This window comes from Hippocampus guttulatus, chromosome 14, assembly GCF_054856545.1.
Source record: "Hippocampus guttulatus isolate MCC_2025c chromosome 14, RoL_Hgut_1.0, whole genome shotgun sequence".
Lineage (NCBI taxonomy): Eukaryota > Metazoa > Chordata > Actinopteri > Syngnathiformes > Syngnathidae > Hippocampus > Hippocampus guttulatus.
The window spans coordinates 15,184,795-15,212,770 of NC_141274.1; the positions used below are offsets into that span (position 1 = coordinate 15,184,795).

A 27,976-nucleotide genomic window follows, 5' to 3' on the forward strand; every position below is an offset into this window, starting at 1 on the left:
ATGAAAAGGAATGTAAAAAAAATAATCAATTGGGAGTGATTTATTTGAATTGATGGTTTATTCCTGTTAATTCACATAAAATCCCATTTGAAGTTTTCAACTTTGCCATCATTTTGTGTGACCACTACATGACCACAGTGAGATCCATTTTTGTTTGTTTTGTTTATTCTTCCCCCTGCGCACTCACACTCATGCCAGTGCCTTTGCTCAACAGGAAGGTGTGCTCGTTCACGGCCTGTTCCTGGAGGGCGCCGACTGGGACAAGAAGAACTCGGTCCTCTGCGAGTCGGCCCCCAAAGTGCTCTTTACTCCCTTGCCCCTCATCCAAATGTTCGCCATCAACTCCACCGCACCCCCCGACCCCAAGTACTATGTGTGTCCCATTTATAAGAAACCCAAGCGTACCGACCTCAATTACATCACCGCCGTGATATTGGGCACCAGTCAACCGCCTGACCACTGGATCATGCGAGGCGTCGCCCTCCTCTGCGATATCAAATGAGAGCATCGATTGTCTCGCTGTTTGTTGTCAGCTTGTTTGATGAAATATAGTTTATAGTCATCCAACTGCTCATCCTTATTATTATAAACCTAATAAAAATTATTGGGGCAAAGGAGCAAGAATTCTACCGATTCAAAAAATGATTACTCTTGTGGTTGTCCTTTGTTCCTTTGTAGCTTTTTGATTTCCCAGTAGCATAATTGCCCAAGTTAGACTTGAAGTTTTTTAAAGACATGCAAAAAACAAAGTTCATTCAGGTTATTAGGTTATAGCTCCATGATATGCTTCTAACAACCACTAGGGGGCTTTTTTATTTTTGGCTTTTCTTTATTTATTGGGGGGGGGGTCGATTGCTGTGTTAAGCTGCAATGTATCAACCCCGTTTTTGTCCTCGGTTGAGATTTGTGGGCTTTTCAAGTGGAGAGCAGAAAATGCAAGCGGCGCGAGCCATCGAGTATCTCCGCCCTCCTGAGCGGTCCCCAATTGTGTCAACCGGTGTCCCCTTTTGAGAAGTGTTTCGCATCAAACCTCATTAATTCCGCTCTTTTCCCTTATTATTTCCACCGCGGAGCCCGTCTGCTCGTAGGCCTGTTAACCGGAGCCCCGGCTCACGCTCGGCTGAGCAAATGAGAAGATCACTGCGTGCGCATCATTGATGTCCGCTTGAACTGGGCACTGTTGCTAAATTAAGGTGTGTTCATCATGTTCTCACTAATTTGAGAGCAGTCTTGAGTCTTTTTCTAAGTCTGATTCTTTCCTGTTCATAGTAAAATCCTGTGGTTGCAGTGTTGACGCTCAAACGGGAAAATTCCTGCCTGCCCCCAAGTTCATTAAAAAAAGGGGTCAGTATTTCATGCGTGTGCGTGTATATAAGTGCAAATATAAATGTGTCGTCATATGTATTCATAAATGTGTTATCGCTCTTAAAATTTTCTATTTTTCCTTCTCTGTTCTTCAGCTCGCTGGACCAAAATGACGCAATGTCACATAAGGTCCACCACTAACAAGTCATCCGTTTGTCCACATGATACAGGTAATACGACTCGAACTAACATTATTTCGTTATCTGCCGATTACTTTTTTTTTTTTTAAGTCTCTGTGCAAAAACAAATGTTCCATGACAGATATGACTTATTTTACAATAGACGACAACATGCAGATGATTAAAATTTATCAGAGGGCAATTAGTGGGCGGGATAGTAAGAGGGGGTGGTGGGGGGGGGTCCTCTGTCACCCCCTCTCGGGCCTGATGGAGTGGAGCCTCATCTGCCTAACAGCCTGGCAAATATCCATAGTGGGCTGCCATCCCACTCATTCATTGTACACCGCCTCTCATTAAGAGCAGCCGAGTCAAGAAAAACAAGTCTTACAGTGGAGAAACTTTAAATTTAAATTTAATTGGGTTTTTTTTTTTTGTTTTGTTTTGTGTTGTTTTTTTTGTTTTGTTTTTTGCATGTCTAATGAAGACTTGCATTGGAGCTCCAAACCATTGAAACCTGATTGGGCTTGTTTCTGTCATTTTCAAAGATGATGTAAACTTTGAAAAAAAAAAATCGAATAGGGTCATTGGCTTGACAGTCAGGTCGTGAAGAGACTTTTTCATTCAGTGGCATCTGAGGACATTCTGTCTATGGCAGACGATCTGGATGTAATCGCTTTAAAAGCAGTAATCAGGTGTTAAGAGGCAGTCTTGTCTGTTTAAATTAGCCTCCGAGTGGCCAGATGACACACTCTTTAACTTTGTGGCAGGCCTCCTCTTGTTTGCATTGTCATGTGTGCCACCAAAAGGGTAAAGAAAACACAAACGCTGCCATTCAAGAACATTTAAAATCCTGTCCGATCAGACCAAAGGAGTAGTTTGTCTTTGATGGACCCCCGGAAAAGGGCATCGTGTCAGAAAAATGGCCCCTTCAATCCCGAATGGGACACCTTCTGCATTTTTTGGGGCCGTGTTTTTTTAAGGGTCTACATGTCGACTCAATTAAATTTTGGCTTCGAGGGCATAATTGTTAAACAAGTACAGGCGGTGCCGCTGCTACCACCGAGCGAAACAATGAAGGTGGATCCATTGAACGTGACAGTCGAGGCAATCTTTTTCAACAGGACAGAACGACGTCAAATATAAATACAGCTCGGTCCCTTTCACTGGGTGGAGGCAGCATGAGAACAATGTTTGTACTTTTCTTTGAATATATACCGTCTGATCTATTCAGTGCACACGAACAAAACGTGGCGCGGCCATCTCAAATGAATATGTTAAATGCTTAAGAAACAAACCAAAAAAAGTGATTGACAGTCATCACGTTTCCACCTGGTATTTGTTTTTGACGACGCGAAAAGGCTCCGTTCAGATATGTTCAAAGCTGTAGACCCCACCCCAATGTTTCCTCGACCTAAGAAAAATAGGGGGCCCTTCTTTTGTCCACGATAATTTAATAATCCAAGACTAAATTTGGGCAGTAGTTCCCAAAATGGTCCTGCAAAAAGTCTGAGTTCCAGGGTAAGAAAACGGTTCCCGTGTCGCTGCGGTTTGTAAACATGAACTGGAGCGGCCCAGAGAAGAAAAAAAAGAGGATCACATGTGTTGCCAGGTTTTGTCCATGGACTGAATGTGCTCTTTGGCCTTCATCCTGAGCGCCGCAATACTGGAGCTCCTGTCGTCCTCCGTGGGGAATTTGTCATTGAAGCCAGGCTGGCACTGATATGGCGGCGGCACCCCCATGGACTGCATGCCCTGCACCAGGCCGGGCGCCGCTCCGCCGAGGAAGCCGTGGCACGCGTAGGCCGGCTGCAGGCTCTGCGGCGAACCCGCGAAGCCCGAGATGCCGTGCGTGGCTGTCGCGTTGGAGATAGGCGAGGCGAGCCAGGGATCCAGCGGCATCGGGTTGGCCGCCGGCCCGACGCCGGGCGCCATCGGGGGCCGGTTGAAGGAAAGCATGGGGGAGTCGTGCAGCTTCATTGGAGTGCAATCCATCTTCTCCTGACGTCGCCACTTGGCGCGCCGATTCTGGAACCACACCTGGACGCGCAGAGAAAGACTTCAGTCATCGGGACCGGTAGAAAGGCCTCGTAGTTACGACTGGAAATATTTCACTTAAGGCCGCTTGCCGATGAGAGTGTGGAAGTGCCACTGAGCAAGGCAATAAAGCACCTGCTGCTTTGGAGAGCTGTCCGTTGATCTGTAAGGGTGGTCGCAGGAGCAGAGAGTTTTTGAAAGTTTTAACAAAACAATGGGACGCGGGACTGCAGAAGTGCCCGTGAGCAAGGAACTGAAGCTCTCTCCCTTGCTTTGGTGCATGCTAGCTTTATGTGAGAGGGCTTTGCTTTGAAGCATAGGTTTGCATGTTTCACTTTTGTTCTGGCCTAAAATGTGAAAGTTGGACGCGCCGCCAAAGTTTCCCTGAGCAAGAGGCCGAACCATCATCTAATCAAAAGAACTCTAAGCTCAGACTCGTTGGTTGCGCTTTTAAGACCCGCTGTGAAAAGAAACATCGGGAACTCGGAACAGATTGCCAGAGAGCTCCATCTGGAAGGACTTGTTTTTCGACCAAAGGCTTGCGGGTTTAAGGCCCTGGTCCCAAACGTTTCGGGTAAGACGATCTGTCCGGAATGACACATGATGAAAGGCGGCCTTACCTGCACCCTGACCTCGGGGAGGTTGACCTTCATGGCCAGCTCCTCGCGGCTGTAGACGTCCGGGTAGTGGGACTTCTCAAAGGCGCGCTCCAGCTCGTGCAGCTGGTAGGTCGTGAAGGTGGTTCGGTTCCTGCGGTGCTTCTTCTTGCCGTGCTCTTCCTCTGCAACGGCCTTGGGGGAGTCCTCAGCCGGGTCCCGTTGCACGCCGCTCATCCCTCCGTCGCACTTGTCGCCGGAGAAGAGATCTGATGCCGAAATGATGGAGAACGTTGATGAGTTGAAGAGCTCAAACGTGCCCCGCCGATCATTTCATTTCTGTACGCAACTTTGCGGTTGCATCGAGTAGTGAAATCTGACGGATGTCCTTGGCGCTGGGTCTTGACCACGGGGGGCTCTTGACATGACATCTTTCACTGAATTCCCCCCTTCAAGTAATCCCACAGGAACAGACGCTACCTACCGGTTAAATGCCACTCTAATCCTGCCCCGCATTGTGTCCGCTAAAAACGAACTTTTAAGACAAGACGGCACAAGGGACCGACTTGTGATGATGACATCATGTCGCAGTAGCTAGATTAGAGAATCAAAATATTTTGAAACGGCCCAAACAGCATTGTGGTTATCTGTTTGAATAGTGGGATTTTAAATACCGCTTTTGACAGAATACGCTCAATCGTATTTCACCGTCATTACCAATGACGGGAAAATGGAACATTGGGGCCGACGACTGCCTGCCTTGCATTTCCTCTTTAGGAATACAGTCTGCCAATTTTTCATCAAACAACTTTTGGAACCGTATTCAAAAGGTTCATGAATGCAGAAAAAGTTTGAATGTCCCAAATATTCTTAAAACCTTTTATTTGTAATATTTTTATGTTTAAATGTACAGTTATTGAAAACATTTCTGTCTGATTTCATATCGCAAAGAACCTTAGTTAAATGAAACTCCAAAACGGATCATTTACCTCACCGTAAGTGTGACTTCTCCCAATCAAAAAGCAGTATATGGATTTAGAAAGTCCAAATGTCTATGGATTTGTGAAAAAAGTTTTTCGTCCGTTGCAGTAACCGCTGTCCCTGAAAGGGTTAAATCAATTTTTCTACAAATATGTTTGTACTGCAGCTGCCTCAAAGAACTCTTGCAACCATAGTCCGTGTTCACAAGTTTGTCGGCCTTATGATGATCTTACAGAAAATCTTTTTTAATAGTTGTACAGTTACAAATGTATCAAGACATATTTTATGCATGTTTATTTTTAAATCTTATAATATATAGATAGATATATACAGTATATATATATATATTTTTTTTTTTTTTAACCTTTTGGCACGGGAGTCAATGTTCACTTTAGTTGGAGTCCACACACAAAAAAAAAAAACTTCATCATCTTGTTGCAAATATATTTTCCTTTTTTTTGTGATCTTGTTTTTAATCAATTATTATTCTTCTTATTTTAAGATTTCTTTTTCAATGCACTTGTATTCTAGTAGACTAATTCTGCATCAGAGCCTTCAGAGGGTTCATAGGCCAAAAACGGCAAAGCTCTTGGATTTTCACCATGACGTTCCTAAATGGAAGTGAAAACTTTATTCCTCCGATACGCGCCGCTCACCATGATAGGATTGTTGGGAGTTGTCGGCCAGTTGCGAAAGATGCCCGTAGGCATCGTGCTTGTCAGGAAGTTGCAAGTTTTCCCGCGTGTCTTTCTGCCCGCGCTCGCCGTCTCGGGGGTGGTGGTCGTGGACGGCGTGGTGTTGGAGCAGAGAGTCGTGCTCCTTGGCGAAGCCGAGGATTACGTCGATACTGTGCATCCTGCCCCCGGTGCCGGATCCGGTGGCGCCTTTTGCCATGTCAAAGTTGTCCAGGCAACCGTCTTCCGCCATCGCCAGGGTATCCATTGACAAATGCATCCGACCGAGCCTTTTTTTGGATGGGGTGCTTCGGACGCCGGCGCAATGGATGGCCACTCGGGTCACTTTGCGCTTTGTCCCGCCGGAGCCTGGTAGATGGACATGTTTTTCTTCCGAGGAAAAGGAACCATTGAGAGATCGTCTTGGACCCCCAACAAACAAGGCTCGCCTACATTTGCTTCCAGTAACTGGCTATACCTTGCCTGTAATATCAAAGTGTTCTACTGACACTATCCGGTTGCGAGTGGCACTTGTTGCTCCACGTTAAATCCTTCAAATCCGCCCCCCCCCCCCCCCCCACACCTGCCGCCGCCTCCGCACCAAGTGAACAAATGCGATGACGGCGTCCCGTCTTCCGCCGCCGAACCAAACACTCCGTAAATAAAAAAACAATGGACTGCGAAAAGGAAGACAAACGGAGGAGGATCCTTCCCCTTTAAGAATGACTGACACTTGTTTTCTGCCCAAGTAATTGCTCCAAATGTGTGTCGCATTCAGGGCCCAGTTGGAGGCCGTCGCTAATGAAGCCTTGACAAAACTTTCTTTCAAAAAAGCCATTGTGCGCCAGATAAAGGCCACTAAGCGAGAGTTGTGCACTAATCCCTTCATTACGCACCCCAGAGACACAAGAGATGGATGGACTTTTTCATTTTCATTCGTAGTCACCGGAAACGACCCTGAATCCGTTTCCCTTTTCGATGACTTGTCACCAAAAACACCCTCGTGTCACGTTATGGGCCAAATTGGACCATTTGAAAAATTGGGAAGCTCCAGAAAAATATTATGAGGTAAAAAATGACAGTGAACATTCATATATTTCCATATAATAATAAATTAGCTTCTATAGCAACGGGAAAGACAATTTCCCTTTTGGATCGTAAAGCCAGCCACGCACCAAGCGACGCTGCTGAACTGTTGTGCGGAGTGTTCGGTTTGGCGAGTAGTCCGAGTGGCCAAATTTGAATCATCATTGCATGTAACATCCAATCAAAAGACAACGCGATCCTATCACTCATGGCTTTTAAGCTAGCGAGAGCCAACCAGCCGTTGTGCCACTGCTGAGCCATGCCATACAGTATTTCCGAAAGAAACGAGATTATTTTGATGCATCTTTGGTGCGACAAAGAAAGGAACCTAAACGGAAGCCTTAATTGAGCGATGGAAGGAATGGGATTGGCTGGCAGGCACAGTCACCGGTGCTGCGGGCTCTTTGCAAGTCTTGCATGTTGCAAATTACTGGAGCTGCCGCCGCTCCAGTAGGAGGTGTCGTACAGTCAAGTCTGCTTCCTTAATGAGCCTAAAGACTTCACTGGAGATTTCATTTGACCTCATCCCCACCGCACACCATATATTTAGGATGGCCTTTTCACTTTGTCTTCATAGGGATTTCTTTTATTTGATTCATTTTTTTAGAATTTATATGGATATGTATCGTATCGGAAAAAAAAAAATCATTTGACCCCTAATATATATGGACAGGTGAGCATGCCGGCCTCACGGGGCAGAAGTTCAGGTTCGATTCCGGCTGCGGCCTTCCTGTGTGGAATTTTGCATGTTCTCCCCGTGCCTGCGTGGGTTTTCTCCGGGTACTCCGGTTGCCTCCCACATTCCAAAAACATGCATGGCAGGCTGATTGGACACTCCAAATTGTCCCGAGATGTGATTTTGAGTGTGAACATTTGCCTCTGCGTGCCCTACAATTGGCTCGCAACCAGGTCAGGGTGTACACCCGCCTACTGCCCGAAGACTGCTGCGAGAGGCTCCGAACGCCCGCGACCCTTGTGAGGATAAGCGGATTAGAAAATAGAAAGAGAGAGATACCCGTGTCAAAAGAGAGAGAGGGAGCCAACCGTACGCGTGGCATTTCCATTCATTTTAATAGGACAAGATTATTGGAGGTCCAGGTGTTTTGAGCTGCAAGTCTGGTCTCGCAAACCAAATGAAACTTGTATCTCAAGACGCCACTGTACTGCAGTCGAGAGCTGGCAGTCGTCCCAAAAGACTTGTACAATGCACGTCAGCCAAAGAGGCCGTGCGTTTTGCTTTTGAGTTTGTTGTTGTTATTCAAAGGCTTGCTAACAAAATTAAACCCGTCTTGTCAACATCGGGACTCTTTTGCAACGAGCCTGGCTTATTCCATTTAAAGCAGACCACTGGCCTCAGTGTTACAACATGGCTTCTGTCACATGCATTTAGCGTATGAATCCTCACCGCCAAAGGAATTCGAACGAATCACCGAAAAGGAAGAACAAAGTTTATAAAGTCACCAATGATTCCAAAAAATACTGGAGACTTGTCATAGAAATGTTTTTGGAAAGTTGTTCAAATGGAGAAAAAAAAAAACATGGAGGGAACAGAAACATATTTCTCAGAATACGGATGCCACATGCGTCACGACGAGGCAGTAGAAAAATGTGTCCCGGTCGGTCAGGAAAAAAAAGAACGTTCAATATTTACCAAAAATTGAACATAACCTTTTTCAAAGTCAAATGGATGCCGCGTTGCTTTTTTGATCGGACGCAAACGTCCTCTTGTCATCACTGACAACTAGCGAGTCGCCGGCGAGCGAAATTGATGATCAAGTTATCACATTAATATATTAAAGCTGTCCCTCTTTCCTTGTTTCCCCCACCATTATCCTAATTGAGTGCAAATTGGTTAAGCGGGCGCAGTGTAGCTACCAAGCATCTTAGTTTTATCAGATGACACTTTAAGCCTGCCACATCCTATTAGCCACAAAGCGACTAAGGCTGCAGAGGCGCTGCGTCAGCTTGCCGGGGAACGGGGGAGGAAGACGGGAAGCAAGGCAGGAAAAAGAAAGGGGGGTGGGGGAGCAAGAGGACAAGGATGTGGAGGGGAGGGACTGCTGCCTTACCCCATGTGACCAGCTTGGAGACTAATTGGGGGGGGGGGGGGGGGGGGGACAAACGGAACTATCCAAAAGTATTGAAACGGCAAGGGGAAGTCCTTTTTTTGTATCATAAAGGGTTTCAGATCAATAGAAGTACGTCAGACAAAAGTGGAGCTTTTAATCCGTGGTATTTCCATTGAAATGTGTTAACCAACGCAAGACAAAGCACCTTTTGCCTGAAGCCACTCGCTTTTCAAGTGAGCAAAAGTCATTGCAATTGATACGTTTTGAAGTTGACCCTGGCGGTGCGTTTGTTGCCTTGTAGTCTTTGAACGCTGGTTGTGGCGTGAGACCAGCGTGGTTCGGACGGCCCGTCAAAATATACCCACAAAAGCGGTCCGTAATGCCAAAAAAAAAAAAAAGTGGACACCTCAAGGTCTGTGCTGAGTAAGCTAGCTGGTCACACTGGGTCTCATGCCGCAAGTCAAACGTGGGTCATTTATTTCTTCTCTTAAATTTGTTCATACGATAACTTTGAACAAATAGAGTAGCTTTCAGTTGTGCCCTTAATTATTCGTGAACATGTCCTTACGCCTTATAATTTTGTGAAGAAAATAATATTTTATCCCTGACGCGGCACGTCAACACTGCTTTTGGCTTTTACTCATGAAACGCATTCGTGAACGGCAAACATTTTCCAAGGTGACGCAGCAGACCAGGTTGTTTGGCGAGCGTTGGAAGAAACCTTGGGAGCTTTTCTGCCCCTTTATCTTTTAATCTTTTAGTTTGCCAAAATGGGCAAAGGGGTTAAAACCCTTCCTGCATTCATCCAGCTTAGGCGCCCTCAATGCACACAGGATTGTTTCCGCTCTTCAGACAAACCCTTTCAACATTACGTCCACTGCTTGCTGTTGTCTTGATAGCTCACCAGTAGGCAGTAGCACCGGGTCACTTCTCCCAACCAATCAGCAAATAAATGGAAATATATCTCTATATCTAAATATATAGAGAGAGATATAAGTATATATCTATATATATATATAGTATAGTATAGTATATATCTCTCGAGATTTAGATATATATGGCTGTCCATCCATCTATCAGTCGCTGTGTATGATCAAGTGCTAAATTGTGGCAGCGGTTGCCACGATTATAAACCCTTGCTGGAACACAAGCGGTGGAGCAACACATGTATACAGACAACAGAGCAATACTCACAGGCAAACAGTATATTCTTTGTCCTTTGTGGACTTCTAGTTTCAATGGTTGACTGCGCCATCATCAAAAGTATGACAGCACGAATGTATTATACTGCCGCCTGGTTGCCCTGCCACAACGTCCATTGAATTATCTGAATGGACAAACTATTGAATTTTTCCTATTCTATTTTTAGAAAGCACCTTTCAGAGTGCTATTTTGTCCTGGTTGCTTCTAAGCACTGACATCCATTCTCACTTTGTGCAATTAAGAATTAAGAAAACCTTTATTAGTCTCGCAATGGAGAAATTCCCAATTCACAGCAGCAAAGTTATGAAAGGAAGAAGTAGAACAACAAAATATAGGAGCTGCTGGAAAGGCAGCCACTCTCGCGGCGCCATTTTGAAGTCAAAATAACAAAAATAACACAACACAACACATAGGACACAGACAGTCGTGCGATCTTCACCACTTTTCTGCATACGCTTTGTTGTCTGAAGCAGTTCTAGATGAAAGAGGAGAGGATCAAAGTGTCCTTTCACCAGTGGGTCAGAGACGTCATGCTGAAAATGTGCAAACGTCTGCTACTAGCTAAGTTTTGAAAGCAAACGCAAAGCTGTAGCGTCCATTGACGAAAAGAGATTAGTTCACTTCTCCTGTCCCACGTAATCCGCTTCAAACTCCAAGCCGCGACTCCCAGTTCCAAATCCGCATCGGCGCTCCGCGCTAACGCTCCTTTCTTCTCATCGTCGGCTCCTCAAGCCTTACATCCATCCAGCCGCAGACCGTTCAACAGGACCGATCTCTCCGCTGAACAAAGTGGGGCTGCGAAAAATGCTGCCCATTACAGGCGCAAGACACAAGCGCCCCGGACTGTCCAGCAACGACAGTCAAATGGCGCCGACATTCCTCCCAGTCAAAAACAGTGCTGGTATAACCCATGCTGCCGAGAAGGCGCAACCACCAAGCACAGAGTCTCCTCCTTGATGAATGTCGTGGCCAAAAAATGCTGAAAAAAGTCCACATCAGGTCCACACGACCTAACAACAAACACAAAGGGACAAAACAAACACAAAAAAGAAAAAAAAGCAAGGCTCATGAGAGCACTTGCCGACGGCTGCCTACTCGGGCGCCATCTTGACTTCGAAGATTATGTTATATATATATAACATATAACATAACAATATATATTATAAATGTCACCTCATTTATCAAAAATCACTGACAAAAGTCAAGAAACGATCCAAATACCATTCGTTAATTTGATGTCTTATCAATCATTGAGTCATCATGAGGTTTGGAGCGTGTGACTTGGAGTAGTGCGTGCCCAGGGCGAGTTCATCTAATCGGGTGTGCTAATCCGTGCTTAATGCACATTTAGGTCATAGTTTGTCTTCACACTCCACTCCATCTTGGCGGAAATGTCGACAGCAGCTTTTTGTAACGGTATCTTTAAAAACTGATTTCATGGAGGCAGGATGGTGCACGGGAAAGGAAATGTTCCGGCCTGCGGCTTTTGACAGTCGGCCTTTGGCAGCTTCACATCCAACATATCGCCCTCTAGTGGCGACGTCAACGTAGTGCCATCTATGCAGGCCACTGATGATCGACTGAGTGTGTTGAATTCCATTTTTATACTCGTGTTTGATTTATTTATTTTTTTCGTGGTACTGCAAGTTAGTACAGAAATCATTCTTTGAGGATTAATATTAGTATAACAAATTAATTCACTTAATTCACAACACTTATTTGTCTATTTAAAATTAGTTTTTAATACACCGTATATTTTAAGATTGAACTAAAATGTATCTTTTACAGTGCGTTTTGTTCTTTTTTGTAGCTCATTCTTTTTTATATAACAATATATTGTGTTTCATTTTATTAATTTGGCCCATTTTAATTTATTTAATTTATCGTTATATTATATTTCGGGTTTACCGTATCGTTTTTAAAGTAAAATGTTGATATTGTTTTAGTTCGTCAAATGTTGCTATATTTTGAACTTTGATTGATAGTTTTTTTTATTGTCTTGTTTTAGTTGTTTCTAAATGTATTTGCATTATTTCGTTTCCGATATCAACTTTTTACAATTTGTATTTCTTTCATTAACATTTGTTTTCCCTTCATAATCTGTCAATTGCTCCGATTGGCTGGCAACCGGTTCAGGGTGTCCCCCGCCTACTACCCGAAGACACCTGGGATAGGCTCCAGCGCGGCCCGCGTGAGGATGACTGGATTAGAAAATGGATGTATTAATGGATCTGTCATTTGTTTTCAATTCCTTATTTCTTAGCCCGAAGCAACTCGAGCGTTGGGACGCGCCAAGCCTTGAAAAAAGCACGTTGTCTGTCCAAACAAAGGCCACACTAACTCACCGCCCTGAGAGCTTAGTGAAATTGCGATGAAAGAAATCAGGTGAGCGAGAGGAGGAATGTTTACGTGCCGCAGCAGGAAGAGAGAGAGAGAGCGATTAAAAGGGATGCTGAAAGAGGAGCAAGAGGAGGATGCGGTTGCCTGGAAACAGCAGAGTGGAACGCTCCACAGTGGCCACCCCGTGAGTGCATTTTAAAAATAAACACACCAGATGACAAATAGAAGGAACGTGACCAAGAAGAGGAGAAGGGAGAAACGTTCTATCCTGCAGGCGCTGAATTCTAAAGAGGAGGCTTGTTTGATTACATAACCGGCATATGGATGACATCATCATCACAGGATTAATGGAGGCGTGGCTTTAGCCGAGGGGAAAAGCACAGAAGGATTATGTTTTTCTGCTCTTTTTTGGGGGGGTCCAAAAAGCAGCAATGTCACTTGGGATGGATTTGACAACGCACTCTTCTTGTTCCTAAAAGGCTCGCTTCCAGAGGCTCTCCCGCCAGACGGGGGATGCTCGGCCGTCTCGAAAGGCACATCATTGTCATCGCATCACACGGGCGCTCGTCTCTTATGTGAGTACACGCACGCGGCGGCTGGCCTGTGCGCCGATGACATTTGTGGTGTTTGGAGAGCAGATTGTACACGTTTTCTGCACTTTTGTCTCCCGTGGTTTTATTTTACCCGAAGTCGGGTTGGAGGCGGGGTACGCCCTGAGTCTTTGACTTTGATGAAGCCACTGTATCTTTTTTATCAACTTCAAAAGCCATTTTGTGTGTTTTCGTCCGCATCTAAGAGGATTTCAAGCCTTCGGCGAACCTAATGTGCGTGTTTTCGATCATCAACAATGAAATCTGTATCATATTTTCAGCATCAAGATTAATCTGTGATCATTTAAGACCCTGTTTGGATGCCCAGCACAAATCGAGTGCAAAACACAGTTATCTCGGTGCATGGGTGGAGTTTTCTTTTGGTGTGGACGGGCACAGTTGGAAAGAGAGGTTTGCGCCGTTGTAGGAGTGAACACTATAATCTAAATCTATACCCATATATATCTAAAAGAGTACCCAGAGTTATTTTCTTGTGCATTATGGCTATGTTAATCCATCCATCCATTTTCTGAACCGCTTTATCCTCACAAGGGTCGCAGGGGGTGCTGGAGCCTCTCCCAACCATCTTCGGGTAGTAGGCGGGGGACACCCTGAACCGGTTGCCAGCCAATCGCAGGGCACACATTGACGAACGACCATCCGCGCTCACACTCATAGCTAGTGTGCATGTGTTGTTATACGCTGAAGACTTCGATGGCCCGAACAAAAAAAAAACTGAGCAAATCACTTGCATGTTACTGTTACCTCATGTTGCGGATTGTTTTGCATTTACTTGAAGAGCTGTTTATTGAACGATCACATTCATTTCGATGTTCCTTTGAGCCGCTGAGAAGGCGCCATGCTACTGATAAATATGTTTCATGACTTGAGCTTTGAGCCCCCCGAGGCTCTTTGCTAGCTACAAAATGCAATTCTCCACCCCCATTTTGAATCGGATCAAACACACGAGCGGCACTTTGTTGCCGGAAGACCTTTTAGTCTCACAGTTGCTGCCGTTTTTTTTTTTTTTTTTTTAGTTCCCTTTCTGCGTGCATTTGGCACATCATTGCCAAACCAGTGAACAAATTGACTGCACAATGAACTCTGCCCCTCACCCCCTTTTGTGCACATTATTGATACACGTGATGTCCACCGATGCATGGATCACCATTGTGTGAGCAGTATATTTGAATATCAGACTAATATCGTAATGTCCACATATGCAAGAGCAACCGTGCCGAATAGCACAAACATCAAAAGGCATAAATAAAATAGTCAAACATCAAAATCAAAAGTTATATTTTAACTCATTCATTGCCAGCCCAGTTAAAATGGACATCAATGGCAGTGATTCAGTTTGAGACTAATATTGATTCCTATCAAAGAGAACTATTTTACAGTCTTACCATCCAACCGTTTTCTAAACCAAAGAAAATTAATATGACTCATTATTGATCGCTGCCGTTTGGTGTATTTTTGAAACTCAGAAATCCCGACAAAGCTTCCTGCGCCATGGGGACAGCTGAGGCCACGTTACGCATGGACAGCATGGAGGTGAAGGACGAGTGGCAGGACGAGGACTTCCCCAGGTACCCGCTCGAATCTCCTTTTGGGGATGCAAATGGCCACACTGGTTACTTGAGATACAAGTGACCCAAATAATGGGAAAAGCATATTTAACTCTTTAAGCACCTGATAGTTGAACTCAAAATGGCGCACAACAAAGCATTTGGACACCAAAGAAAGAGTCCTCACAGTCTTACGTTGTTTATCATCTGCGAGGAGCTGATCCGTGTATACTGTACTGTACAGACATCCATGTTCAGTACAGCCGTCTGTTTTATACCGTGACAAAGGCGGGTAGCAACATAATGGCCTGGATTCCACTTCATTCGACATAGTGCAAAATATTTTATGCTGCACTCGCCAGTATGAGCGCCTAATGCTCTGTCCATGAATTTGGGTATCTCTCCATAGGCCTCTACCAGAAGATGGCGATTCCTCGTGCGGACTGATGGACAACAGGACTGCCAGTATGTGAACCACTGACATGTTTTCAACATGTTTTGATGTCATGTAACATTGAGCTTACTGTCCTAGACCCCCCCACTAGATTGAATGTGGGGGGATCCGCCAGGGACCAGTCCAAGCGGCGCACACTGACCGCTCCCGACATGAACCTTTCGCTGGAACACAGCGAGGGCTCGCTGCTCTCCGACGACCTGGACATCAACGTGGATGACATGGAGACACCGGACGACACCGACTCGCTGGACTTTGCCAATAACGGCAATGAGCTGGAGTGGGAAGGTGAGTGCAGAAAACTCCTGCGCTTGGGGCAGGATCTCATCCCGCCGCCGAGAGGAGGGCACTCCGCCCTTTTCTGACTGAGGACCATGACCTCGCATTTGGAGGTGCTGATTTTGATCCCAACCGCTTCACGCTCGCCTGCGAAGCACTCCGGTGAGAGTTCGAGATTGCCAACGGTTCCACATCATCTTCAAAAAGTAGAAATGCAATACTGATGCCAAAAAAAAAAAACTGGACCTCCTCAACGCCTCCATGGTGCCTAGAAATTCTGTCCATCAAGTTTATGAACAGAATTGCTGACGACGTATAGACGATGTCATTGATACCTATAGATTTAATCAAAGATAAAAAAATAACACAAATGTCAGCCTTTCCGAAGACCGACCGCCACTTGCTGCTTCTATCCAGACGACACCCCAGTGGCCAGCGCCAAGTGCCTCCCGGGCGAAGGCGAGGAGGAGAGGGACTCGTCGGGTCGCCTGTGGAGAACGGTCATCATCGGCGACCAGGAGCAGCGCATCGACATGCAGGTCATCAGGCCGTACCTCAGGGTGGTCACGCACGGGGGTGAGTGGGCAAAAATATTTGAAATGTTCTGTAAAGCGCTTTGCTACAGCTACAGCCGTCGTGAAAGCGCTCTAGAAATAAAGCTGCATTGTATTGTATTGTATTCCCTTGAGCGTAGCTCCCCCTCGTGGGCGCATAACGCCGCCGCAGCCGCTCTTGTCGCTTCTGTTCCATGCGCCAGTTTTAAAATTGGCCATTTATCGAAGGTGCTCCCGATACTCCGAAGCGCCTCGTAGCGCGGAAAATACAGGACTGTACGATGCCATTTCTTCCATTGATGATGCGATACTGCTCACTCCGACGGTGTTACATTGTGATTCATTCCACTTGTGTGCTACATGACGATGAATTGCATCTGTGATGCAGGATTACACAATTTACTCGAGTTCTGAAGATTTGCGGTCCAGTTCAGTCAATGGCGCGAAATGATGTGTGTGATGCACTGTGTACTCAACTGCGATACAATTCGATTCACTCCAATAAGGACACAATGCAACTCCAGGAACATTTGCTTTAGAACCATATAATTCATTCAAATTGTAAAATGATAGATATAATAATAATAATCCTTTTCTCCTTTCAGGCTATTATGGGGAAGGCCTGAATGCCATCATCGTGTTTGCAGCCTGCTACCTCCCAGACAGCAGCTGTGAGGACTACTCGTACATCATGGAGAACCTCTTCTTGTACGTACTTCGGGAAGCATGCATGGTCGTGCTCGATTTCTGTTCACTCGATTGTGTTTGTGCGTGTGTGTGTGTGTTTTAGGTACGTGGTGAGCAGCCTGGAGCTACTAGTGGCCGACGACTACATGATCATCTACCTGAACGGAGCCACGCCGCGTAGGAAGATGCCCGGCATTGGCTGGCTGAAGAGATGCTACCAAATGATTGACAGGAAGTAAGAGTCTTTGGATTAAGTGGTCATCAAATGGTGAAATGACAACGCTTTTTTTTTTTTTGTTGTTGTTTTTTTAATTGTCATTGCAGATTGAGGAAGAATCTGAAGTGTCTCATCATTGTTCACCCGACATGGTTCATCCGGACCATCCTGGCCATCTCCAGACCTTTCATCAGGTCAGCGACATTTTCTAGTGAAAGGATAAGCATGTTTTTCTGTTATTGTGTTCATCATATAACAGATCCAGTTTTGGAAGTGTGAATTTTGAGGATCCTGAAGGGGGAAAAAAAAGGAAAATATTTGGAGAGTAACATGTGACAGGGTTTGAAATTTAAAAAAATATTAATCAGTTTCCAAAAAAATAATTTGAATAATTTATTATATTTTTTTTGCATACTTAACGTCCGTGCCGTAGCGTGAAGTTCCTGGATAAGATCCGCTATGTGCACACGCTGGACGAGCTGAGCGTGCTTATCCCCATGGAGCACGTGCAGGTTCCCGAGTGCGTGCTGCAGTGAGTAGCCTCCCATGCCATGCCATGCCACCACTGTGCTACACATCAATTAAAATCCACAATAGCATCCCTCAATGCTGATCTGAACACGCGTATCTGTTATTTTCAGCTACGATGACGAGAAGATTAAAGCCAGGTGAGCGTTGGTGCCATGATGCCGTCACCTTCCAATAGTTATCATTTGATTAGAATATATAGGGGACAAAAAAATGGAACGTATTCTGAGATGTAAAATTTCTCTTCTTTGTTTTCTGTAAAAAAAAAAAGGGAAAAAAAGGGGTGAACTCAAATTAGGAAATTAAAGGGAATATTTTTTTACATTTTGCTAATGTGAGAATTGGCTTCCCTACATTGTCAACAAAGAAATGAGAGTCGACAAAACATGTCCCTGTCTTCAAGACATCAGTAATAATAGCATCATTTTTTATTATCATTTTTTTCATGATTCATTTATTTATTTTTGCGCTTCGCATAATTATCAGGTGTTTGTTTGTGTGCAGACTGGAGCAAGACCGGCAGATTGCCAACTCGCCACCGCCCAAAGAAAGGTGACCTCATTCTGCACTGTAATGGCCACGCCCACTCACGCATTTCGACCTGTCAGTCCAACTGTGGTTACCAAGGAAACAAAATGAATTCTACTTCCATTATTTTCTACCGGAGCGGAGGGAAATAATGACATGAACTCCATTTCTGCTTCAATGACAGTTATTGTTAAGACCATTCAAATATGATTGCCGCTACCGTGAGGGTTTCTGCCGCTGACATTTTGACCCAGAAATGGATGATGAATAAGCATCGTGGTCCTACTGACTCCGAAATCTTTTTTTCCTCCCTCCTTCCAGGCCGAAGCCAACGATGGCCGAGATCGGCCGCGACGTCTGACATTCAAAGGTAAGCATTGGCATGACGCGGAAGCCATCGAGCCGGCCGTGCTTCTTAAACTTTTCCCACCATGGACCGCCTCAAAAAAATGTACAATACTGTACTGCAAAATGGATGCTAATTTTGTTCCACCATCTCTGGCATTTTGCATTGTGTGTTAGCATTTTGGATAATACACAACCTGTAATGAATTCTCGCACGTTAAATGTTTACGTATGCATTTTTCTTCTATTTAGAAGTTCTTATAACCTGTATGAAATTTTAAGCTTAAAGGCCGTAGGATAGAAGCTCTATTCTAGTCTGCGTAAATGTACTTCAAGATCAAAATGCCATCCATTTTATTTGTGTTTTAATTCCGCGATCGACTTGCACGCCGCTCGGGAGAGCCTGCGTACCATTCGTGATACCGGAGCCGTTTATTACACTTTGCGAATCGCTGCCATAAAGAGTGTTGGGTCGAGTCGGGCGGGGGTAGGAATGTCGGGAAAGGCGAGCTCTGGGCTCATTAGCCCCGAGATCCGACGTTACTGTAGCGGGTGAAATAGAGCAGCTGTGACGGGGAAATGTACAGTGAGCTGCGACGCCAAGCTCCGCACTTTGACAAGTCACGCTCACGCTGAGCTCTTACTAGGAATGTCTCTGCCATTTGACTAGAGGTTGGTAAGCTAAGATGACAAACGAAGATAAAAAAAAACCTCAAGAATACTGCAATTTGACAGATGGTGTTTATTGTGACATCGCGAAAAAAAATGTATTGCATAATGTGTATGACTTCACAAAACGATATGCGCATGCCATCCCCTGTAGCGTGGAGCCCTCCTTGGAAAATAGAGACACTGAGAACTAGAGTGGGCCAACTCCGTTTGGTCATTTTTAATAAGTCAAGAAACCAACAGAAAAAAGGCCTGCCCTTCAGATGGTCAAAAAAATCCAAGTTCTTTTGTAGATTAGGTACAGTATTATTAAATTAGTCATTATTCATTCTTACTATTATTGAACACGTTTTATTACACTATTTGACTTATTTATTCCATAAAAAAAAAAAAAATCTGAGAAAAACACTTCCATCCAAAAGTCTTAATTATTTCCATATCAGTCACCAAGATAAAAATTCATTCCAGATATAAAAAAAAATCAAATCAATCTCCTTCAAAATGACAAAAATGGAGTTAGACCACTCTTGTTCAAAGTGGCTATGCTTCTCCATGAATCGGTAGCCAAGAAGTAGCGATTAGTTTTGCTGCTTTTTCTTTGGCTTCAGATGTGCTCAGTCACATTCTGGCTCTGTGTGTGTGTGTGTGTGTGTGTGTGTGTGTGTGTGTGTGTGTGTGTGTGTGTGTGTGTGTGTGTGTGTGTGTGTGTGTGTGTGTGTGTGTGTGTGTGTGTGTGTGTGTGTGTGTGTGTGTGTGTGTGTGTGTGTGTGTGTGTGTGTGTGTGTGTGTCACACAATCCTCGCACCTCATATTCCCTGAGGACGCTGGCGTTACATAAAGCGCAGCTGCTAATCTCTAAGTTGTCCTGTACGCGCCGGATAGGTTCTATTTTTAACAGCGAGTCCCTGGGCCACCCCCAAACCAGGCAAATTGATCTGCGTCGCATATGATCTCGTGGAATCTGAGGAAATCTGCGCCACGCTCGTCCCGCCAAGTCGATCGTGCTCCTTACGCCAGATGGCATAAGCCTTCAGCTGGTCTGGGAATGCTCGGCAGGGTTCAAGCCGAGGAAGAAGCATTGACACACTTTCACTTATTAAGTCGTAGGCAACATTTCATCTCATCCTATCTCGGAGTCGGCTTTTGGGGATCGTCATTCAATGATTTCTTGAGGGAACCGCGTTCTCTAGTTAGCACAGGCGACAACTTCAAAACTGTGGATGAACATTGAGGTAGCATATTCTAGTTTTCGTTTTTTTTTTTAATGATATAATTAAATGCAATGTCAAGAATGAAACTGTTTTTGCCCATTTTTGGTTTTTAATGGCTTCCATTGAATTGACACTGCGCTGCTCCTTCTGGTCTGTGCACCAGCATATCTAAATAGAAAGTAAATAGCTCCCTGAAGTTTTATGCCGCAAATAAACCTTTTTCATCTCTTCAAAATACCTGAAATGTTAAGCTTTCACTTATCTGAGTTTTTATTTCAAACAGAAACAAAAGTACAGGGAGTTCAGAGGGTCGGCAGCATTTTATGAAAATGTAAATCAAGAAACTATTTCCGTGAAGTTAACCCAGTTTTAAATTGAACTCTTATCAGATGTCAGATTGAATGAACAAAAAAAAAAAATCTCGGCCATCTGATAATGAGTCGATCCCGAGCAAATGATCACCCCAAGAGGGATGTTGTTGGTGTTATCAGTGCATTTACTGCCTCACACCACTAGGGGGCATATGCTCATGGTGTCAGACATACCTCTATGACCTGACACTGACTAAAATGTTTTTTTAAATTCAGAAACAACATTCATCGATGGGAATTGTGTGATGATATTTTAACCAAAGTTGTAGTCCTGCGGCGTAAAGGTGGAAAAACACTTGCTTTTGTTTTTTGCCTCGCAGCTCTTTGGATGGTGAAAATGAGACGGCCTGACTGGATGCGAAATGTGCAAGAACATCATTTGTCACTCCCACCCCATCAAGAACATGATGGACAAGCTTCACACAAGCTCGGACTGAAAAAGCTTTACTCTCTTCGTTTGCATGAAGGGAATGTCTATAGGTATACATCAATTTTTTTTTTTAAGCGAAAAAAAATGTCTTACATATTTTGTTCTTATGAACGCAATGTGGTTGATTCATGTGCAATGATGTCGTTTTGGGACCCACTGTGGACGATGCAGAGGTGGCAGCCTTGTAGATATCCGTTTTCTGTCATGACTGCATCATTTTTGCCGGATGAAAATGGTCAACGGAGATGATAAAAGTCTTACTTGTTGTTTGTGATATTTTAAAAAAGGGAACTATTGGAAGAATAAACAATCTTGTCTTGCTGCAGGTGAACATTTACTTCCTGAATACATCCTTGGCCGATGATCGCCTCATTCCCAGCACGCTTTTGACACTTCCTGGTCTTTCACTTTTGACACTTCCTCGTTAAAGTTATGAATCATATCCATATTCCGGACACTGGATGTTATTAATGTGTCACCCTGACAGTCACGTGACAGAGAGACTCTTTCTGACACATTCCAACCTCCTTATTTCCAAATTGTTTATTGTAACCATTCGCACAACGTAGCTACATTTACATTCATTATTGATGCTTTTTGGGATGTTTTCTGACTAAGCAGCAGGACGACCCAGGTTACGGAACTGGACTAAACCTTGGATGGAAGGATACAAAAATCTCGCTACTGAACAAAAACATAAAAACAAACACTTTGGATTTTGCTCCCTTTTTTTCATGAGCTGAACTCAAAAGATCTAAGACTTCAATTTTTTTTTTAATTGTATAAAAGACCAATTTGTCTCATACATCCGTCTAAATCTGAGTACGGTACATATTGCCGACAATAATAATTCCTGTCTGTCCGTCTATGTTTGCCACTTTTATCGTGGCAATCACGTGCCCTGCAACAGCCGAAGCAAAGTTCACCGACTTGACAAATACACGTGAATGGGATAAGATATCCATATCATTTCTAGCCATAAACACAACAAACATGTGATGCATGCAGCTTATAACACTCCTTGAACTGCAGGAGATTTTTTTTTTTTTCAAACGACCCCTTAGAACACGGCACGACTCCCTCAAGCTGCCAGTCACATGGCTTGCTGCCACAAAAGCCGGCCGGTTGCATCAGAAATATGTGTGATGCAGAGTGAGCTAAATTTAGCACCGCTGTTTTATTTTTTTTCCCCCTCTTGAAAACTCCCAAACTCTTGATTGACATGAAGAGTTTCCCTTTTGGACTACTTCTGAAAAATCTTTTTTGGGCCTGTATGCAAATGAGAGCCTTCCTCCTCCAGGAAAAGCGATCCGATTGGTGCTGCGGGCGGCTCGCGTCCTTTAAATAGCCCACATCGAGATTGCCTATCAATGAAGTAGTAAAAGAGGGGGAACGGCTGAGGTCCGAGAGGGGCGGAGAAGGCTTTGAGAGAGAGCTTTTGTGGAGCGGGCTTCCCCATCTTTTCATTACTGAATTCCAAACAAAGGCGACCAACATGAAATTCATCATTGGCATTGGAGGGTGAGTGTCCGTCCGTCTCTGTGATTCGTAGTTCTCGACATCACAGGTCAATTTCCTTTTTTTTTTTTTTTTGTCCCTTCCGCAGAGTGACCAACGGTGGCAAGACCACCCTGACTAACGGACTGCTCAGGACGTTGCCCAACTGCTGCGTGGTGCACCAGGATGACTTTTTCAAGGTAAGAGTCGATGGCGATGAAGGTACGCTACACTGATTGCACTTGAGGACACAAGCCTAAAAAAAATTCTGTCCTGTCATGGTAGTAGCCTAGTAACACAAGTGGCTGATTGTGACTCTCCTGGACAGCCAATCATCAAGGACGGCGCGTCCCCTCTTAAAAGTCCAAAGAAACGTTTTTGAGCCGCCATCGATCGGCTGCGAGTTATCTAGTCCGTTTGACAGATTAACACTCCAAATGTATTTTTGCCTCATTCTTCTTTGAGTTGGAGGAATCGTCCAATTATGACCTGAATGTTTGTTGTGGCCATCCTCTGAGATTTCTGGTCCGTAAGATCCTCCAAATAGGTGGTCTGTAGAAGTGAACGGCAGCAAAATATTTGTGTCTCATCCCTCTGTTGCTTTACAAGTTTGTGAAACATCTCATCAATAGGATCCACTAAATTAACCCTCAAAAATATTTTCATGTCACCCTCCTTCTGCGATGACACCTTGTAAGCAGGATCTGATGGATGAAACCCCCACCCCCAAATGTTCTCGTCCTGTTCGTCTTGCGATTTTTAGCAAGCATGCCCACTCTGGAAAGTGACCGTGATCCAGAATATATCACGTATGAATCCAAGATTGTACGCCGCTTTGGGTGGAGGCGGGTCCTTGGCTTGCCCTGTCCAGGTGTGATCAGCTGCGGCGGGTTACTAGGCTGCAGCAATGTTTTACTGGTGACTGTTATTTCAGAAACCCGATCAAATAGAAGTCGGGGAGGACGGCTTTAGACAGTGGGATGGTAAGAATGTATTTTTGCGTAGGAAAAGCAAATGCAGTAATGTACTTTTTCTTTCCTCCACATTTCCCTTCTATCCAATCCTAAACCTAAAAATGATACATTCACACAGTATTCCATGTGAATGCCACAGATATTCACTAACAGTGACTAATGCGTGTTAACAGCACATTGATGTGACCCAATGTGCTGAAACTGGCTTTTGTTTCTCTCTTCTTTTTTTTTTCCACCCCTCCATCAGTCATCTCGGCTCTGGACATGGAGGCCATGGTCGGCACAGTGAAAGGCTGGCAGGAGAACCCGGTCAAATTTGCCCGCTCCCATGGCGTCAGCCTGTCACCTGAAGCCGTGGAATGCGGCTCGGACCAGAAAGGGATCCATATTCTCATCGTGGAGGGCTTCCTCATCTACAACTACAAGTAGGTCACCCTCTCGTCACTGGGAACCTCCAGACCTCAAATGCTCATCCTAACAGGATCTCGTCTCTCTGCAGGCCTCTCATCGACGTGTACGACAGGTGCTTCTACATTTCACTTCCTTATGAGGAGTGCAAGACGAGGAGAAGGTAGCGGACTCGTCATAACAGTCACAGTTACGGCAATCTTTTAATATGGTTCTGATTGTGTCTCCGCAGTACAAGAACATACACGGTCCCCGACCCTCCTGGTCTGTTCGACGGCCATGTCTGGCCCATGTATCTGAAGCACCGTAAACAAATGGAGAGCCAGTGTGACAGAATAGGTACATTAAGACAAGCAATGGTGGGATATCAACCCTGCTTAGTATACTACATACTAAAAAAAAACACCACCACCACCACGGGGCGTTTTGTTAAACGAGCCGTCTAAAACGGGTCTAACCACTGCGTAAGCAAAGACAAGGCTGCTAGATTAGCCAGGTAGTAATGTACCATGCTCCGAAACAAGCTTGCCTGCTAAGTTAGCTTAACGACTAAAACTAGCTGGACAAGAAAAAGACACCTATTTTAGAATAAAAGAACATGCAAGCGACATAAGTAAAATATAGATACCTTAATCCTACTGAAACAAGGCTAGCTGTAAAGTTTAGCTAATTACTGAACAGTAAAGAATAGGCTGCTAAGTTAGCCTCCTAGCCAAACTATCTTGGATAAGAGGACAGGGCTAAATTTAGAATCTAAATAGTTATAAACTAAATAAGAAAAGTAAACTACTCAACAATATACCCAACCTAGTAAGCTAGCCTGGTTAGCTACTTACAGGATAGGCTGCTATGTTAAACTTGTTAAGAAAATGGGACAAAAAACAAAAATATTGGGTAGTTAAAACAATTTAATAGCCTAAGATTTGGGAATAAAAGGCATGCTAATTGACCATACTATTGGGCAGGCCACTCTACGTACTAAAGTTATCCTGGCTGTAAGGATTTGCTACTTACTGGACAGAAAATACAATACAATAGAATACATCTTTACAGTATTTAGATAGCTCTTTCACAATGACTCTAACAAAGTGCTTTACATAAAACAACAATAATACAACAGAAGACATAATATAAATACATTGACAATAATACAAATGTAATTAACTATTCCAAGATATGTCGTGTTGGACTATATATAAGAATAAGTTGCAAAGTTAGCTTGATTGCTAAATCAAGACATTGAACTACAAAGAACTCATGTAAAACCCCACAATGTGTAGTCAACCTGATGAATTATTTTAGTCTGCAAGTTAACAGGCAGAGTAAAATTGACTAACCAAATCTATCCCCGGTCTGGTTTCGTAGTCCTTAGTTACCTGCCAGACTTCGTAGGGCTCCATAATTTGTGCTCCTGAGTCTATTAAGAAAAACAAACATGAGACATTAGCTGAGGGCTCAGCTTCCCAAAAGAGCAGAGAATGGACAATTTTAGACAATTTTATTGTTTGGTACGCAAGTGCCACCTGCTGCATCTGGTGGGGCAGTGCCTCTTTTGCCCCAAGTGCAAACGAGACTTGTTTGGAGCCTTGCCGACATTCTAAAAGCTGGCTAACCGCTGAATTTCCCGATATAGAGTACCTCGATGGAATGATGTCAAAAGACGACATCTACTCTGTCGTGTTTGAAAGCATCCAGAACACCCTCCTCAACAACTCATAGGTACATTCATCATGATGATATTTCTGCTCATTTTTTTGACATTTGAATCATATTTATTCATTCTTCAGCACTGACATCTGATTTTGTCTCTCCACAGCAGGATGGTGGCTGGGAGGAACTTGTGTATAGATAATGTAAATAACAACGACCATTTTGATGACACGTACGCCTTATAGAATGTGTAAATAGTTGTGCCGAGCAGCACACATCCGTCTTTTATAACACTCTGCCTGGAAAAGAAAAAGATAAGCCGTCCTGCTTCGGCATGGGTCGAATGAACATACATGTACATGTTGCTGTACACGTTTGTCAAACTGAAAACACATAAAGTCAACAAAGCACTCCAGTCTGTTTCCTGTTGTCCTTTTCACTCGGTCGCGCTCATTTCCGAGATGACAGATCAGATAAACGTACAAATCGTAAATGGTGATGATCGGCGATGAACTACTGCAGGAAAACAATAATTTTTTAACCCTGATGTAGATTTTTTTTTTTTTTTTTTGTAACACGACTGCTGCACTTTGACCGCATTGAACGCGCCCAATGCAATAAAACTACTACGAACATTTTCATTTACTAAAATTGCGAAAGGTAATTGTCTGGAAATTATATTTCTTCAAAGTGGACCTTGTACGCAACATAAACATGACATGTCTATTTGTCAAACACAAACACACATAAACAAGTGTAAGTGCTGTTACTGTATTTTCGTGCCTCTATTAACATAATTAATCATCTATGATCATGATTAATAATCTGGAACAAATATTTTTTTCAAACATTTTTCCTGGCAGCATGAAAAAAAACATTTTATGTGATTTATCATATATACCGGTAATCACATTTTGAATTGTTTATATTATTATACTCATATTAATATAAAGTTATAATATACAAATTAAATATACCTAGGAAATCACTTTTTTTTCTTCCCCATCTTGAAAAACTCAGAAATTGACATAGCAGTATATAAAAATTGCTTGAATTATTGCCAATATTGAAGTGTGCTAAACCATAAATTAGGTGGTGTTGAATACAATCCGTAGTTGAACAAAATGTACGGGACGTCTATTCCTCAGCACATACAGTATGTAACCAAAACTTTTGAAGTGGGTCTTGTGATATGTTTGAGGGGGGTGTGGGTGTTGGCATGCCAACTCTTGAGTAGATGGCAGCTGGCCTGACATTTTAAATTCAGGCCAAGTGCCTGAGGTGTCAGGAGAGAGGGAGTTATTTTAAAAACATGCCACTGGACCACAGGTCGGTTGCCGGGTTGAGGGGGAGCGAAGGGTGGTTAAGGTGACAACTCGACGTCTCCTCACGTCAGTCGTCCTGTAGCAGCCACCAAAAATACAGTCGGGCCCACCATACATGGTGGAAAGGAGCGGCATCATTTGTGTCACAAAAAAGGGCAGACTGCAAGTATTTACTTAAATCAAGATATACACTCATGATTTATATAGAGTATCATATAGTATATAGTATTAGTGACAATATACGATAGGTCTTCTTTACTGTAGTTGCCATCGATTTAAAGGAATTTTGCTTCAAGTAAAAGTTATCATCTTACTTTAAAAAAAAAGTGGAGATTTTTCCATAAAAAGCAGTATTTTTTCAAATGTATTTTCTACAGACAGAGTTAATTTTGAATTTAAAAAATTTGAATTTTATGAGAAGAAGGTGTATTTTTTTGCTAGAATGTTTTAGTTTTGGAGCAACCATTTTTTTGTTTTATTTTTGGATGAAATCAAATTTTTTTTATTTTATTTTGCAAAGCCCCAGTGTTTGCTGTAAATGTTTTTTTTCCAAATAAAAAGGAATAATTGCTTAGTCATATTTTTTTCCATGATCAAATTGTCAATCTAATCACGAGCAAGTTATTTAAAACACAACAAAATCATTAGCACAAGATACAATACTGTATAACACAAGTATATATATAAATATATATATACTAATATATACAGTATATATATATATATACTGTATAGATTACAAATTCTGTAATATACATTATTGATCTATCACTCTATCTAGCGAGCTAGCTAGCTGTCTATCCGTCTTTGTGGCTGTCTGTCTGTCTGACTGTCTGTCTATGCCTACATGAAAAGAAGGTTTTTAGCATCTCACCTGCAGTGTGTGGCTCTTATCATTAAGTTGTGTATTCCATACATCATCATCATCATCATCATCATGAAGCAAGCTTGGCCATGGAGGACACCTACAGATTATAACATATTCAAAGCATCAAGTATTCAAGTGTTTTATTTCCAAAGCAAAAAAATAATGGTTAGTTTGCCACCTTTTTTGTGGGGGGGAGTGGTAAGATTTTGACTTGATTGCTTTATTTTCCACACACAATTAAGTCTCAATTCAGTGTCATATCATAATACTTACTGGCTATTATTTGTGCCTTTTACATGTCCTGCTCTGGGAAGTCTTGTGCCAAACCAGTGCCCAGGCTGCAGCGCTCTTATAAA

General features: G+C 43.5%; 4 protein-coding genes and 1 long non-coding RNA gene across 5 annotated transcripts in view; 3 read left to right on the plus strand and 2 right to left on the minus strand.

Annotated features, from left to right (window-relative positions):
• Window positions 1-502, plus strand: part of LOC147195304 (dynein axonemal heavy chain 8-like) — a 34,384-nt gene extending 33,882 nt beyond the window's left edge. The window contains exon 92 of the mRNA XM_086129171.1: window positions 215-502. Coding sequence (XP_085985297.1) covers window positions 215-502 — 288 coding nt within the window. The remainder of the gene's footprint in view (window positions 1-214) is intronic.
• On the minus strand, window positions 26-6,313 carry LOC147195305 (retinal homeobox protein Rx2-like). Its single transcript, XM_086129172.1, has 3 exons — window positions 5,752-6,313; window positions 4,139-4,383; window positions 26-3,521 (listed from the first exon to the last, which is right to left on the minus strand). Exons 1-3 carry the CDS (start codon window positions 6,047-6,049, stop codon window positions 3,078-3,080), a joined length of 987 nt encoding a protein of 328 aa, XP_085985298.1. The 5' UTR covers window positions 6,050-6,313; the 3' UTR covers window positions 26-3,077.
• A 6,217-nt stretch (window positions 6,314-12,530) lies between these two features.
• Window positions 12,531-21,223, plus strand: LOC147195306 (caytaxin-like). The gene is made up of 14 exons (XM_086129275.1): window positions 12,531-12,651; window positions 12,947-13,042; window positions 14,545-14,646; window positions 15,035-15,090; window positions 15,158-15,367; window positions 15,776-15,934; window positions 16,518-16,620; window positions 16,703-16,834; window positions 16,924-17,010; window positions 17,250-17,348; window positions 17,458-17,484; window positions 17,849-17,896; window positions 18,194-18,242; window positions 20,789-21,223. Exons 1-13 carry the CDS (start codon window positions 12,602-12,604, stop codon window positions 18,231-18,233), a joined length of 1,209 nt encoding a protein of 402 aa, XP_085985401.1. The 5' UTR covers window positions 12,531-12,601; the 3' UTR covers window positions 18,234-18,242; window positions 20,789-21,223.
• Window positions 16,937-27,956, minus strand: LOC147195307 (uncharacterized). The gene is made up of 4 exons (XR_015102849.1): window positions 27,894-27,956; window positions 27,627-27,717; window positions 25,115-25,194; window positions 16,937-17,024 (listed from the first exon to the last, which is right to left on the minus strand). It is a non-coding gene; the product is annotated as an uncharacterized LOC147195307 (long non-coding RNA).
• Window positions 21,370-25,842, plus strand: LOC147195308 (nicotinamide riboside kinase 2-like). The gene is made up of 8 exons (XM_086129276.1): window positions 21,370-22,419; window positions 22,505-22,595; window positions 23,330-23,378; window positions 23,617-23,794; window positions 23,869-23,940; window positions 24,010-24,116; window positions 25,411-25,496; window positions 25,594-25,842. Exons 1-7 carry the CDS (start codon window positions 22,394-22,396, stop codon window positions 25,494-25,496), a joined length of 609 nt encoding a protein of 202 aa, XP_085985402.1. The 5' UTR covers window positions 21,370-22,393; the 3' UTR covers window positions 25,594-25,842.
• Window positions 27,957-27,976: the final 20 nt, after the last annotated feature.